The sequence below is a fragment of the Medicago sativa genome, chromosome 8 (assembly GCF_051527215.1).
Source record: "Medicago sativa cultivar Bolivia chromosome 8, Bolivia_mono, whole genome shotgun sequence".
In the NCBI taxonomy this organism is placed as follows: Eukaryota; Viridiplantae; Streptophyta; class Magnoliopsida; order Fabales; family Fabaceae; genus Medicago; species Medicago sativa.
Genome location: NC_140756.1, coordinates 34,974,042 through 34,990,506, shown reverse-complemented (window position 1 = coordinate 34,990,506; position 16,465 = coordinate 34,974,042). Strand labels below are relative to the sequence as shown.

General features: G+C 32.7%; 2 protein-coding genes and 1 long non-coding RNA gene across 7 annotated transcripts; 1 reads left to right on the top strand and 2 right to left on the bottom strand.

Moving 5' to 3' along the window:
- Positions 1-1,894: 1,894 nt before the first annotated feature.
- LOC146898740 (uncharacterized) lies at positions 1,895-3,659 on the bottom strand. Its single transcript, XM_085739062.1, has 2 exons — positions 3,440-3,659; positions 1,895-3,205 (listed from the first exon to the last, which is right to left on the bottom strand). The coding sequence occupies exons 1-2, from the start codon at positions 3,579-3,581 to the stop codon at positions 2,037-2,039; spliced, it is 1,311 nt and encodes a 436-aa protein (XP_085595188.1). The 5' UTR covers positions 3,582-3,659; the 3' UTR covers positions 1,895-2,036.
- A 1,909-nt stretch (positions 3,660-5,568) lies between these two features.
- On the bottom strand, positions 5,569-16,005 carry LOC146898738 (F-box/kelch-repeat protein At3g06240-like). Its single transcript, XM_085732602.1, has 2 exons — positions 14,584-16,005; positions 5,569-7,351 (listed from the first exon to the last, which is right to left on the bottom strand). Exon 1 carries the CDS (start codon positions 15,872-15,874, stop codon positions 14,717-14,719), a length of 1,158 nt encoding a protein of 385 aa, XP_085588728.1. The 5' UTR covers positions 15,875-16,005; the 3' UTR covers positions 5,569-7,351; positions 14,584-14,716.
- Positions 7,388-14,558, top strand: LOC146898739 (uncharacterized). Of its 5 annotated transcripts, none has more exons than XR_015021471.1 (4): positions 7,388-8,470; positions 10,491-11,608; positions 11,741-12,433; positions 14,042-14,297. It is a non-coding gene; the product is annotated as an uncharacterized LOC146898739 (long non-coding RNA). The 5 variants fall into 5 exon arrangements; XR_015021470.1 differs by having other exon boundaries at positions 7,389-7,645; positions 7,778-8,470; positions 10,146-12,433; XR_015021469.1 differs by lacking the exon at positions 14,042-14,297 and adding an exon at positions 14,514-14,558 and having other exon boundaries at positions 7,390-8,470; positions 10,491-12,433.
- Positions 16,006-16,465: the final 460 nt, after the last annotated feature.

Genomic DNA, 16,465 nt, shown 5'->3' with positions numbered 1-16,465 from the left:
AAGGAGAAAAAATTGAAAAAAAAATTAGATAAACTAAAACGAAAATTAGATCTATTTAAAAGGATTAAAAACATGTTTATCTTCTTTATGAATATAGTATTTTCTATGTGTACACACAACTAAAAAGATTAATTTCGATGTTATATTAAGATATCAATGGGTAGAAAATTCTCGCTCAAAAGATTGAACAATTGAATTTGAATCCAAATATTTGGTTAAGTTAAAATAGATTTTTTTTTTTTTTCCTTCTCAATTCTCATCCAAATGTTGTTAGGTATTTTTGAGCTGACTTGATGATGAGGGTGGGCGATGGAAATCATTAATTTATGTTTTGTAAGCCGCCTAATAAAAAAATTAACGCTGGTTGCTTAAAAAAATAAAAATTTAACGCGGTCTTTGTGACATTAATTTTTAATTAAGAACCCTGTACCCCGGAATAGATTACGTGTTGGTTTAGAGCATTTTTCAATACAAACAGTGTTTTTTTATTGTTTAAGCCTTTAAAAGTGATAATTTTTACATTGTAAATTGTGTAGTTATGAGATTTGAATGTGCTTAACTTATATTTAAATGTGTTATCGGAGGAAATACATCTTGCGGTGGTATTTTTTGTGACGATTTGAGAACTCATTTAGGTTCTTTTGATTGTAATTTGGGACATGGTACTGTTTTCCGGTCAAAAATTATTGGTTACATTTATGCTATGGAGTATGCGGCCATGCATGGTTGGAGGAATGTTTGGTTGGAAAGTGATTCGTCTAGTGCCTTGTTGTCTTTCATGAATGTTTCTCTTGTACCCATTAATCTTCGCAACCGGTGGTATAATTGCTTACAATTAGGTGTTCAAATTATTTTGTCACATATTTTTTGTGAAGATAACTGTTGTGCTTGTTAGCATTGGGCGGTATGTTCAAGGGCATGTTTGGTTTGATGAGCTGCATGCATGCATGCATTCATGTTGATTTTTTTAATAAAAATTTTCTGAGATGTCAATCTAGTTGGGATGTTGTGGTTTCTTCCTCCTCATACATGTCTTTTCTCCTAGCCTATTAAAAAAATAACAAATTTTGTTTTTTTGATTCCTTAAACAATGTCCTTAAGATACTTGTTAGCAAGACCCAAATTTGTATTACAAATGAATAAAAAATTCTTTTTGTGAATAATAAACTATATCCCCCTCAAAAATAAAATATAATAAAGTATATTCAACACAATTGCTTAACCTATTTAGGATGTTTGAAAAGATCAAACGTAAGACTCACTTTAGTTTTTATTTTCTTCTCTTGTTATGAGAACAATTTCAAATTTTCAATTGAACTAATTATTTATTTACCAATATATCTTATGTTAATTCTTTGTTTATAATCTGTCGTAAATATTTTAATATAAACAATAATTAATCATCTCTTATGAAGGATAATCTTGCAAAAACAATCAACTAACTTATTTATTATTCATTATAAGTCCACCTATTTATTGTATTGGTGAGGCATTCGATCTTAACTCTTGCGTATGGAGAAAATTCAGTAGATTAGTTACCACTAAACGGCACTAAAAACTTTGTATCAAAATTATGATAACACAACATAAAATCTGTTATTAGGTAACTTGTCTGTTATCCACTATATGTTCTTTCCTATTGAAAATCACCCTCTTTTCTCTACTTCATCTCATTCTCTATTCATTTTAGCTTATTTTTTAGAAATCTTGCGATTATCCAGCAGGTGTAAGACATATTTTTAAATTGTGATCCACAACTACCATTGCAACAACAATATACTGAGTTTTGAGGTCTTCGTCACAGCATTACAACTGCAACTTTGGTCGCATCGGCTGCATTTTCCCACATTTTTCAGCAATATAAAGGTTTGTAGAGGAGTAACCGTAACTTGTAAGAGATAATAGATAACAATTTATATATAATCAAGTAACTTGTAAGATCATTACAACTTTGCATTTGCAATGTAAAGGTTTGCATTTATTGATGTGCAAGTGTGAGAAAGGAATGAGTAGAACTAGTTCATTATAGTTCTCCCTTAAGAGGAAAACCAATATGACACATAGGCTCCAAATGCAGCAATCACTAGAACTGCAACACCTACATTTTCAGCTAAATGTCTCTCTTCACCACTCAATTTCCCTTCAGCAATTCTTGTCACAAACCGAGAAGAAGTAGCAGCAAATTTTCTGATTCCATTCTTCCCTTCTTGATTGGGAGGAATTCTGCAGCAAGCTTCCTTTTCCTTCTCTGGAACATTTGGAGCAAAATTTTCTGCTTTTTCAATTTCATTTTGTTCTAAGTTTTGATTCTTGCTTGACTCATAAGGCTTCTCATTTTTCTCTTCAACTTCCTCCTTCTTTGAGTTCCTTTCTTTCTCAGCATCTTCAGCACTCATTCCTACTATCTTTTCCTCTAAATTTTCTTTGGTAACCAATTTCTCTATTGTTTTTGGCTCTACTTCCTCTTCACCCTTTTGAGCCTTTTCATTTGTTTGTGTTTTGGTTCTCTCTGTGGATGTTGGTTTTGACTCCAAATCCTCTTTACCATTTTGAGGCTTTTCATCTATTTGTGTTTTGGTTCTCTCTATGGATGTTGGTTTTGTCTCCAATACTTGACCATTTTGCGGCTTTTCATCTATTGATGTTGGTCTTGTTTCAAATTCTTCTTGACCCTTTTGAGGCTTTTCATCTATTTGCTTTTTGGTTGTGTCTATGGATGTTGGTTTTGGCTCAAATTCTTGTTGACCCTTTTGAGGGTTATTGTCATTGCTAATTGTTTCTTTAGGAATTTGAGATGGTGTGTCATCATCATTTTGTGTCTTTTTTTCAATGCTTTGAGAAGTTTGAGGTGAATCACTTTTCATGTCTTTAGTTGATTCTTCCAATTTTTGTGGTGGTGGAATATTGGTCTCTTGAGCTTTTTCAACCTTTGCTTCATCTAAATCTTTATTATTTGAAGGACTTTTTTCTACTTCTTGTTGAGGAGCTACTTGTGATGATTGTGAAGTTGGCTTCTTTTGCATTTTAAGAATGAGAGTTCCTTGTTCAAATTTGGCTTCAAGTTTCTCTGCCACACTATTTTCAGGAACAGGATATGTTTGGTCAAATTTTCTCCATTTGTTAACTGGAATCGGTCGTTCGCCTGTAACCCTCAACTTTCGTGACATGTCCAGCAACTCAATCTTCATTTGATCCTTTGTAAAACCTACAAAATCAAAACAGAAATATAGTTTTGGTTTGATTATATAGCAGGCCATACACACAAATTTTGACTTTAAGTAAAAAATAAATAAATTCGAAAATAATACAACAATGACACAGTTGATGCGAGGAATTGTCGATTCAAACTCACGCTGCAATATTAAATATTCTAGCGTGCGTATCATATGAATTGTACTTACGGAATTAACGACCATGTAAACAAGTTAAAGGCATATACCAGGAAGATAAACATGAAGAAGGTAAGCTTCAGGAGTTTCTTTCATCTCTGATAGAGGCTGCAAAGTCTCGTACACACGACGAACTGAAAGTTGCGACCGGAAAGTTGGTGCTCTAAATGTACGTTGTGAGTTGAAAGCCATAATAACTTTAGAGTAAATATTATTATTTGTGCCTCACCAAATTGTAGTTATACAAATGCTTTGATTACGACACTTGTTGAGTTATATGTTTCATTGTTTGTGTATTTATATGAAAATCTAGATATTATGGTTAAATGAGTTTTCTTGTTATAGAGATTATTCTTTATTGTATATTTTGGTTTTTTGATGCAACTAGGTTGGGTATTCCCTTTTCCTTGCTTAGCCAGAATCATATAAGGTATAACTTCTTAATTTGCCCAAGAAAGTAATTGTTCTTTGTTTTACCCAAATGCATGGTTATTCATATTTTGCCCAAATGATCGTAGTTAGATAAGTTTTTTCAATTTTGACAACTTTAGTTTGTTACCGTTCACATTTTTTCTTTTTAAAACCAAAATACTGTAGAAAGTTAGCATTAAGGACCAACAGTGATCATTGACATACATGGTTAAATCTTCAGCTTACATGACATGGATTTTAAGTTCAAAATTTCTCAGTTAGTAGTTTATAAATAAACTCAATTGTAAATCTTTAATGACATTAGTGGTTTTCCATAGCTAACTTTGTATGAAATGTGCTTCCAGTTATCTAAATTTTCTTCTTAAAAATTAGTCTAAAGGGGTACTCTAATCCAATCAAAAAAATTCAAATACAAAAGCTCAACCTATAGAGTATCTCAATTCTCATGTACTCGTTTACCATATTTATCAAATATAAATACGAAAGAACTCTAATGAGTTTCTATTTCTTTCAAGATCTCATGCTTATTTTACATGAGATTCATCAAAATCTCTATGTTCCTGTGATTTCTAACACAAACAGAGGAGCGGCTCACAGATAAAGCGCTCTAAAACACGATTATATATATATATATATATATATATATATATATATATATATATATATATATATATATTCTACAAGAAATTTCAAATGGTTCATCTAATCCCAAATGATGGAGAAACCCATAGCAAACGGACAACTAAAATTCCTTGAAATTGTTCAAGTCACGTTAAACGAAAGTGCAAAAGCAGATGCAATTGACATTCATTACTTTATAAATGCTAGTTGAGGCATAACCTGAATATGCATGTATTATCTACTAAAAGTTTCAATTCCATATTATCAGAGAGGACTTCCACCCAAACTTGGATTGTCTTAGATTTACAATCTTCAACAAATGCAATAATAGAACACACTATTTAAAAGCATTGAAATAATAAATAACTAAAAAAGGCATAAAAATCATGAAGACAGATGTACCAATTTACTAACTTTTGTCTATACACATAGGTTAACTTTTCCTCATCAATGAACCAATGGCAGTAAGGAATTTTTTGTATTCAACCATGTTGCTCTAAGCCCTGATATTCATGAACATTAGGCTTGAGTATGCTGGTTTCTCCAACTCACCACAAAAAACAGTAAATTTGTAATTAGTTTTATATTAGTCAAATGAATCGCTCATTAGAGAAAGAAAAAAAAATAGAACCTCGTCTATTGGAGAAGGATTCTGATTACAGGGTTACTTTCTGATTCAAACCCTACATTTGTTGTTTTCGTCTCATGGTTTAACAGTAGGATTGGATAAACTCATGATCATAATTATTCTGACTATTCATACATTCAATCTCTAAGTATGTGTATTTGGAATAGGTTTTGCTCACAAAGACCAAACCTCAAAACATGATAAAAGAACAAAGCCAAAGAAACATTAATATCAGAAATTGGATTCACCAAACCCAACTTGGGAAGATGTTATTAGTATACAAAATCAGCATATCTAAAGAGTTACCTAACTTGCACTGTTCCAAACTATAGTACATTCATACCTAACTTCTAAATTTTCAATTTCTGCATTTATATTTCCTATTAAGCAGTATTATCAACCAGAAGATTGTGCATCAGAGGCAAAATAAAGCACTGGGTAGTATTTTCAACTGTTTAAAGACGATTATTCACTTTGTTTCTCTAGAGAGTGAAAGAATGAAGAGCAAGACCTGTGGAATTCATTAAACCTGATACTTTAACAAAGATGCTCAAAACGAAACTCGAATATTTCAAAGTCAGCTTGTCTTGATTTTGCCTAAAACCTCATTGCTAGCATACAACTTTTTGCACGTCCAAAATCATACAAATTCAAGTAAACTCTTGTATATTATTATGCAAAACATATTTAGTAACCCAGCAAAGCCAGTTGAAGATTCCTTAAAGTAGGAAATAAACATACAATACATGAATATCAAAATGTTAGGCAAGATATGGAATGAAGAACTGTGCGTTTGGGAATCCAACTTTCCACAATAACACTTTCGAGACACGGGACCAGACATGTTGGAAGTTGGTCTAGAAAATTAACTTAAGATTGTAAATACAAAAACCTTTGATAAAACTTTGTTCATTTTAATCTCAACGTAACATGCATGTATAACCATACACTTCAACATGAAAGTACTGAAATAGAGCAGAGTAAACAAAGCAATCTAGATCAATATATTATACCTCACATGCTACTAGTTAGTGTTAAATCAAAACTATAATTTAGCATTGGAGTCTTTTAGACATTCCATGTCTCAAAATCTACAATAAAGGATTCTTGTTAACTAGACCAGATCTTATGTGTATAAGATGGCACTCTTGAGAAAATTAAGATGGATAGCCCTCAAATCTTAAACTTAAGTTGTTTTAGTATATTAATCAATCCAAGTGAGGAATTAAACAATACGGCAAGCAGTATGGTTCACTGCAGGCAGTAGTGATACATCCCAAAATAAGAGTAACTATAAGTTACAGAAAAGTCCAAGGGTAAATGTACAGCTTATCTGATACATTCACTCTTTCAACATGTACCCGTATATAATCCCTTACAAAAAATCCATGCACAATCACATTATTTATAACACTATATCATAAAACCTTTTGTCTAAAACAGAGAAGCTGAACTATGTATGCTGGGGAATATAAAATCAGTCATTCATAAAACCTATTGTCTAAAACAGAGAAGCTGAACTATGTATGCCGGGGAATATAAAATCAGGCATTCATAAAACTTCGCTTTTATGCACATAACACCTATATCATAAAGCTCAATAGTTAAACTATGCAATACGAAAACCCCCACAAAGAAAAGGTATAATGCCGGTTTGCAAAGGAACACACAGATTGGAATGAAACCTATAATTGAGTTCATCTAACATCAAATCCCTGGCATTTACTCCAACTTATTCTTCCAAATGACTTACACAAGGTATACTATGATTAGGCTAGAAATAATAAATAAAAAAACAAGTCTATTGTACATAAACAAGCAATAATCCAACTCTGCTACGCACACCTAATACACCAAACCAGTCTATCCTCCCAATTTGGCATGTGATATCTTTCTTCTGTGATATGTTTTAACTAAGATAAAGCTTCAATTTTGTAGAAATAATGCAGTCAAATATGTGTATCACCAAAATAATAACACTACTAACAATATCAAGGCCGTTTACAACAAAAGATAGAACTAACTAAGCATGAAGCAACAAAACAATACCAGACCTTTGGTGCTGAGGAAAGGCATATGATGTGGAGAATCATCATTCTGAAGCAACAAAACAATTCTATAACTGACTTCTAACAACCAAATTCGCATGCACTGATCATGTGGTACACTCGAAGCAACAAGGCCTTAAGCTTTTCCACATTACATAAACAGAGTAGAGTAAATAGGGCATTTATATCAATCAATTAGGTTTTAATTGCCACCAAGAACAAGTAGGTTATATGTAATATCCCTCAAGATTTTTTTTAAGCAAGGGATAGAATTGTAATTTTGCCACTCAAGATTATTTAAGTGGAAAAAATCCACAATTTTCTACATTCTTCCACAACCTTTCTACCACAAAAAACATTTTCCCCTTCTTTCTTTTTCCTCCCTCCCACGTGTTCCTTCATTCCTCTCCATCTTTGCACAACCGCCCACTCCTTCAACTTTCCAATTCTTCATTTCTCTTTCAAATTTCTTGGGAAATCACATATAACCTTGTTTCTAGGGGACTCAAGAGTGGTATAATTACAAGGTAAGTGACAAAATTCATTCCTTCTCTCTTTCCCTTATGAACCGCACCATACACACACCATGTGTATAATTCCCTTTTCATGGAAATTTATTTAATTCAAGCTTTGGTGTATGTTTTATGTGTAATTTGAAGATGGTTATGTGTGGTAATGGCATTTAGAAACATGATATGAAGAATGATAGAAAGTTAGAAGCTTGTATGTGTAAAATTGGAGTTTTACAAGGTAAGAAAATTAAGCTGTTTTAAGAAGTTAAGTTGTAGCTTTTGAGTTGGAATGATTATGTATTTTGGGCTATTAGGACCACCAGAAATTTGTTGGGGTGCTGTTTGGAATGAAAATCTAGAAGCCAAAAAGCCATAAGCTGTTTTCGGGTAGGATTAGAAGCTGTTGCAATTGCTGTTCGGACAGCTTCTGTTTTCGAGTCATATCTTTTACTGTGTAAATCAGAATGAAGTGATTATTGGATATTTAGATGGTACGCTTAATTCCCTTCAATTCGGATATAAGATTTGTATGATTCGGAATAGAAATGAATTCAGAAAACGCATTAGAAGTTGGACTTAAGTGCTGAAAATCTGCAGAAAAAGCTATACGGGTTTTGGCGTGGAAAGTGCAAAATAAGCGATTTTGAAGTTTAAGTTGCTGAATAAATGATCTAAAAGTTGTTCATAAGTGTTTGGCTGTGCGGATTGAAGTTTGTAATGAATTCGGAACACGCAGAAGCCATAAGCTATAGTTAAGATGTTTCGGATAAAAGTGCTTACGGAGCACACCGGAAGCTTAATTAGGACTCAAGCAGCGAGGAGACTTTAGAAAATGTTAAGGTGAGTTCCCCTTTAGTTTTATAATTTGGTAACCATAAGTCCAAGCATATGTCTTATTATTTTAGTTGATCAGATATGGTATTTCTCTTAGATTGAGTAATTTATTTTATACGCATCTCATACGTGTCACTTTGAAGGTAGTAAGAACCATCATCATTATTAAAGAATTATGATTCATAATATGCATGAGATGTTTGTGAAATGTCCTATATGAGTATTAGTGTGTAGATTAGATGATTTGTTAGAGTTTATTAGTAATGATATTGTTACTAGTGTATTTGACATTGATAGTTCGTGGATTTAAAGAAGTATATGGATGATTAGTAATAAAAAGAACATATAAAGTTATACGATATGTGTATAGATAATTTAAGAACTTGTTCGGAATTGGATTAAGATAGTGATTGATGGAATGTTTATGAATTAATAGAATAAGTTGGGATAATTATAGCATGACTATTATGCCATATGAATGGTACATTTGAAACATAATAAATATGAGATAGTGGAATGACTATTTCTGAATTAGGTATCCTTATTAGTGTATCCTAAAACCTCTTTTATGTTAATAAGTATGTTTATGCTAGTATAATATAAATGTTGGAGGGAAATTCTATTAAGACAATTGATGTATAAAATTATAGAAATGATTTGAAAGAAAATTTGAAATGCAACCAATGAGTAATATGCTCATAGTGAATTATAGAAAATCACAGAAAAAGGAAATGATGAGAAAAATTGAAATGAGTAACATGCTCATAGAAAAAGAAAGAAAGAAAGAAAGAAAGAAATGAGAATATTGAGAAAAAAAAATCCGTTAGCTGCAACGAAGAGATAATGCAGCCTATGAGTAACAAGCTCATAGATATTTTATGAAATTCCGTTCGCCACAACGAAGAGATAATGTGGTATATTCCGTTCGCCACAACGAAGAGATAATGTGGTATATTACCGTTCGCCACAACGAAGAGATAATGTGGTATATTCCGTTTGCTACAACGAAGAGATAATGTAGCCTATGACGTACGGGTCATAGTAACGAATATGAAAATTCCGTTTGCTACAACGAAGAGATAATGTAGCCTATGACGTACGGGTCATAGTAACGAATATGAAAATTCCGTTTGCTACAACGAAGAGATAATGTAGCCTATGACGTACGGGTCATAGTAACGAATATGAAAATTCCGTTTGCTACAACGAAGAGATAATGTAGCCTATGAGGTACGGCTCATAGTAACGAATGAAATGTATAATTAATGATATGAAATTTTAAGTCTAAAATTATTGGAATAATATTTGAAAGAGAACAAAAAAAATAGAATTGTGGAACCAAAGAAAATTCTAAGGACCCTCCAACATGAATACTAACATAGCATACACATATTAACATAAAAGTTATGTTTAGAATGAATTAGCTACGGAGCAATGTTTCATGGGTGTTTTATCAATAGTTGGAAATGAGGAGTGTTAGTTATGGAACTAGGGCTTAGTTAGCCGAAATTAGATATTATCGGAAAAGGTTCAGATACATACTCAGATAAGTATGTCAAAGTATAGGTTATATCAGAATACGACATATTGGATATATGATTGTGATTGATTTGATTGTGGTGATTATGATTATATTTGATTTGTTATATGATTTTGTTATTGTTGCTGAAATGAATTTTAGAAGTTGGTGCCGAGCGGAGCATTGCTTTCTCTGATGCTAGGGGGAGAAAGGACTCACTTTGTCCTTGCTATTGTTAATGGAATTCATGAGGTTCCATTCTATTATATGGATATTGCCAGTAGTTTAGATTATGGAATTGATTAACGTTAATATTGACGCATCTTGATGACATAGAAAATGATTGTAGACTAATGTCAAACTATATATATATGAAGTATATGATAGTAATTTTGAATCAGAAGTATTTATCTGATAAGATGTTTTATTTTAAATTGTACAATTAGTATGAAAATAAAGATGTTATTTGGATATTCTGGCTGATAGAACAAGTTTTTTTTAAAACAGGATTTACATCTTGGAAATGTTAAAAATACAGAGGAAACTCTGTCGAATTCCAGTGAACATTTATTTGAAATGAAATTCAAATTGGAATTTTTATTTATTTATTATAGTTGTCAAATTTGTTTAATAGGCTTGCCGGACTAGAATGATCTAGTTCGTGCGCCGGTCACGATGATTGTTTTTGGGTCGTGACAAAGTTGGTATCAGAGCTGGTCGATTCAGATCGTGCCTTGGGTCAATGGAATTCAATAAGATGTAGTGTGACTATTGGGTTCCAGATATTTATTTCAAATGTCATGTCTGGCTGAGCCTGATCAACTCAGACTAGTATATGACAGTTAGAACAAATGTCTGAGAGCTGAATATGACCTTGGAGGAATGAAGTACGAGAAGAAGAAAAGTCTGGAAGCTTACAATGAATTTCGTTAAGGAAGTATTCAACGCCACCAGTGTCTGGTGATTTATGAAGATGAAATTTTTTCAAGAAGGGATATAAATTGTTATGGGTAAGACAGAGTACTTTAATATTATTAAACGTTACATCGTATGTGGATACAAGAAAAGTAAGAAATTTAGGAATGAATGAAACCTTAACAGAAGACGCAGTATAAGGAGTATGATGTAAGGTGTGAAGAAATAAACCAGAGTGACGCCGCGGAAGCGTGGTGGCTGGTACCTGTGCAGTTTAAATTAGTCAGTCAGAAAGAACCAGTTAGTAACAAATGTACGTTAGAGCCTAAAGTCAAAAGTATAGAGGAATTATTGGTACTTATTAGCAAGTAAATCCCTAAATTTCGAGGACGAAATTTCTATAAGGGGGGTAGAATGTAATATCCCTCAAGATTTTTTTTAAGCAAGGGATAGAATTGTAATTTTGCCACTCAAGATTATTTAAGTGGAAAAAATCCACAATTTTCTACATTCTTCCACAACCTTTCTACCACAAAAAACATTTTCCCCTTCTTTCTTTTTCCTCCCTCCCACGTGTTCCTTCATTCCTCTCCATCTTTGCACAACCGCCCACTCCTTCAACTTTCCAATTCTTCATTTCTCTTTCAAATTTCTTGGGAAATCACATATAACCTTGTTTCTAGGGGACTCAAGAGTGGTATAATTACAAGGTAAGTGACAAAATTCATTCCTTCTCTCTTTCCCTTATGAACCGCACCATACACACACCATGTGTATAATTCCCTTTTCATGGAAATTTATTTAATTCAAGCTTTGGTGTATGTTTTATGTGTAATTTGAAGATGGTTATGTGTGGTAATGGCATTTAGAAACATGATATGAAGAATGATAGAAAGTTAGAAGCTTGTATGTGTAAAATTGGAGTTTTACAAGGTAAGAAAATTAAGCTGTTTTAAGAAGTTAAGTTGTAGCTTTTGAGTTGGAATGATTATGTATTTTGGGCTATTAGGACCACCAGAAATTTGTTGGGGTGCTGTTTGGAATGAAAATCTAGAAGCCAAAAAGCCATAAGCTGTTTTCGGGTAGGATTAGAAGCTGTTGCAATTGCTGTTCGGACAGCTTCTGTTTTCGAGTCATATCTTTTACTGTGTAAATCAGAATGAAGTGATTATTGGATATTTAGATGGTACGCTTAATTCCCTTCAATTCGGATATAAGATTTGTATGATTCGGAATAGAAATGAATTCAGAAAACGCATTAGAAGTTGGACTTAAGTGCTGAAAATCTGCAGAAAAAGCTATACGGGTTTTGGCGTGGAAAGTGCAAAATAAGCGATTTTGAAGTTTAAGTTGCTGAATAAATGATCTAAAAGTTGTTCATAAGTGTTTGGCTGTGCGGATTGAAGTTTGTAATGAATTCGGAACACGCAGAAGCCATAAGCTATAGTTAAGATGTTTCGGATAAAAGTGCTTACGGAGCACACCGGAAGCTTAATTAGGACTCAAGCAGCGAGGAGACTTTAGAAAATGTTAAGGTGAGTTCCCCTTTAGTTTTATAATTTGGTAACCATAAGTCCAAGCATATGTCTTATTATTTTAGTTGATCAGATATGGTATTTCTCTTAGATTGAGTAATTTATTTTATACGCATCTCATACGTGTCACTTTGAAGGTAGTAAGAACCATCATCATTATTAAAGAATTATGATTCATAATATGCATGAGATGTTTGTGAAATGTCCTATATGAGTATTAGTGTGTAGATTAGATGATTTGTTAGAGTTTATTAGTAATGATATTGTTACTAGTGTATTTGACATTGATAGTTCGTGGATTTAAAGAAGTATATGGATGATTAGTAATAAAAAGAACATATAAAGTTATACGATATGTGTATAGATAATTTAAGAACTTGTTCGGAATTGGATTAAGATAGTGATTGATGGAATGTTTATGAATTAATAGAATAAGTTGGGATAATTATAGCATGACTATTATGCCATATGAATGGTACATTTGAAACATAATAAATATGAGATAGTGGAATGACTATTTCTGAATTAGGTATCCTTATTAGTGTATCCTAAAACCTCTTTTATGTTAATAAGTATGTTTATGCTAGTATAATATAAATGTTGGAGGGAAATTCTATTAAGACAATTGATGTATAAAATTATAGAAATGATTTGAAAGAAAATTTGAAATGCAACCAATGAGTAATATGCTCATAGTGAATTATAGAAAATCACAGAAAAAGGAAATGATGAGAAAAATTGAAATGAGTAACATGCTCATAGAAAAAGAAAGAAAGAAAGAAAGAAAGAAATGAGAATATTGAGAAAAAAAAATCCGTTAGCTGCAACGAAGAGATAATGCAGCCTATGAGTAACAAGCTCATAGATATTTTATGAAATTCCGTTCGCCACAACGAAGAGATAATGTGGTATATTCCGTTCGCCACAACGAAGAGATAATGTGGTATATTACCGTTCGCCACAACGAAGAGATAATGTGGTATATTCCGTTTGCTACAACGAAGAGATAATGTAGCCTATGACGTACGGGTCATAGTAACGAATATGAAAATTCCGTTTGCTACAACGAAGAGATAATGTAGCCTATGACGTACGGGTCATAGTAACGAATATGAAAATTCCGTTTGCTACAACGAAGAGATAATGTAGCCTATGAGGTACGGCTCATAGTAACGAATGAAATGTATAATTAATGATATGAAATTTTAAGTCTAAAATTATTGGAATAATATTTGAAAGAGAACAAAAAAAATAGAATTGTGGAACCAAAGAAAATTCTAAGGACCCTCCAACATGAATACTAACATAGCATACACATATTAACATAAAAGTTATGTTTAGAATGAATTAGCTACGGAGCAATGTTTCATGGGTATTTTATCAATAGTTGGAAATGAGGAGTGTTAGTTATGGAACTAGGGCTTAGTTAGCCGAAATTAGATATTATCGGAAAAGGTTCAGATACATACTCAGATAAGTATGTCAAAGTATAGGTTATATCAGAATACGACATATTGGATATATGATTGTGATTGATTTGATTGTGGTGATTATGATTATATTTGATTTGTTATATGATTTTGTTATTGTTGCTGAAATGAATTTTAGAAGTTGGTGCCGAGCGGAGCATTGCTTTCTCTGATGCTAGGGGGAGAAAGGACTCACTTTGTCCTTGCTATTGTTAATGGAATTCATGAGGTTCCATTCTATTATATGGATATTGCCAGTAGTTTAGATTATGGAATTGATTAACGTTAATATTGACGCATCTTGATGACATAGAAAATGATTGTAGACTAATGTCAAACTATATATATATGAAGTATATGATAGTAATTTTGAATCAGAAGTATTTATCTGATAAGATGTTTTATTTTAAATTGTACAATTAGTATGAAAATAAAGATGTTATTTGGATATTCTGGCTGATAGAACAAGTTTTTTTTAAAACAGGATTTACATCTTGGAAATGTTAAAAATACAGAGGAAACTCTGTCGAATTCCAGTGAACATTTATTTGAAATGAAATTCAAATTGGAATTTTTATTTATTTATTATAGTTGTCAAATTTGTTTAATAGGCTTGCCGGACTAGAATGATCTAGTTCGTGCGCCGGTCACGATGATTGTTTTTGGGTCGTGACATTATATATCTCATTTCTCCATACAAATAAATGTCAAACAGAGTATAGAACTCTGGAACTAGTCACATGTGCAGATACCACACATACAAAACTACAGTTTCTAAATAACTTCATAATAGTTAAACTACAAAAACAATAAATTATTCATTCCTAGGAAAAGGAAGCAGATTTTCCTTGAAAATTGCCATGTGAAATAACGCTCCATTAACTTCAATTTCCTGAACTCTTTGGGTACTTAAATCAAGCCATCTTAGCTCAGAATCTTCTTCCCTGAAGAATATACGGTTCTTGTTCCCTACTGTGATAGGAGAGACAATCGAACAATTATAAGGCCCGACAACAAACATCTTGGTCCATGATTCCTTGACACCCACTTCACCCAAAACCCAGATATGAAAATCAGGCGTCCTGTCGTAATTATAGATGACAGAAAGAGACTCACTTAACTCCACCAAGTTAAAATTGTATGATCTATATGTTACATCTGAAGAAGGTAAGGTAGTTGCAACAAATGTCTCGCTGCTAAAGTCAAAGGACACTATATCATTATCATGTCTATCGGTAAACCAGTGGCAAAATCCATTCAAGTTCACCATAGACGTTATACCTGGGAAATAATCAGGTATATCATCAACCCCGTCGAGTTTCCTCCAAGAATCACTCCTCAGGCTATATATTTCCCAAAAAGGTCCATACAACTTGCCTTCAAATTCCATGGGATATGTAAGCTTCCGAATCACCTTAAAATCATTTGTAACACAGTCATAACCAAACCCATGAGGACGAAACATGTTTTCCATTGGTTGATAGCTTGGTGGAATGATCTTGAATTCTGAGGTACTAGGGTTCCATAACACAGTCGTTAACCCTTGGTAGAGACAAAGAGTGCCATTAACACTGGCAGAGCCCAAAATGAAAATAGGAATGGAAAAAGGAGGAGCATCGGCATCGGCATTGGCATTGGCATCTTGTTGAAATGGAAGTGGCCAATCTAAATTAGCCCTAATCTCAAAACTTTCACCAGAAAGAATGGAAAGAGATTGCTGAATGGGAAACCCTGACCGTTCTAATATGAGGAGACGCATTTCAGTGTCGTCGTCGTGTTTAGAATTGAGGAAATTGGTGCGGAATAGGTTCATGAAATTAGGGTTTTGGAAAAGAAGTGACCATGATTTGTTGGCACAAGTAAAACGTTTGAGAGATTTGAGAGGTAATTTGGAGAGAATGGAGAAAGCAATGTCATCGTGAATGTGAGAATCAGAAGAACTACTAACCTTCTTCTTTGAAGTAGAAGCCATGGAGATTGGAGTGAGTGAATCAGAAAATCACGAAGCAGAACTGAAGAAGAAACCTAAGCAGAAAATCGCTATCGCTGAAGTGTGAAGTGAGTGAATGAACACACTGTCAGTGCAAAGCAAAGTGAGGGGAGATATTTACTCTTCTCCTTGTTGGCGCGTACCATCACACATTGACCCATTTTCAACACATTTTCTTATGTTATTTTTTTAAGCTAACAAAGTTTTTTAAGTTTTTTAAGGTAGTAACCTTAAAAAAAAAAAAATTAAGTTAGTATTTAATTCCTTCAAAAAAGTTAGTAATATGTTGGTTTTAAATTTTTTTCCGTACCACTTACATTCTTTAAATGATTTAATTGTTAAAAGTTAATTCTTTAAGATTTTTTTCGTATGACTTAGATTCTATAAGTTATTTATTTGTAACAATTTAAATTTTAAATCTTAAAAATGTAAGTTATTTAACGTTTAAAAGTTACAATCAAGGAACATTAAAAACCTTAGTGGTATGAAAAAAAATGAAAGACTAACTTTTTACAATTAAATAACGAGTAAATTACGCTCTCCTCCCCTAAGAGAATATTGAATTACACTCTC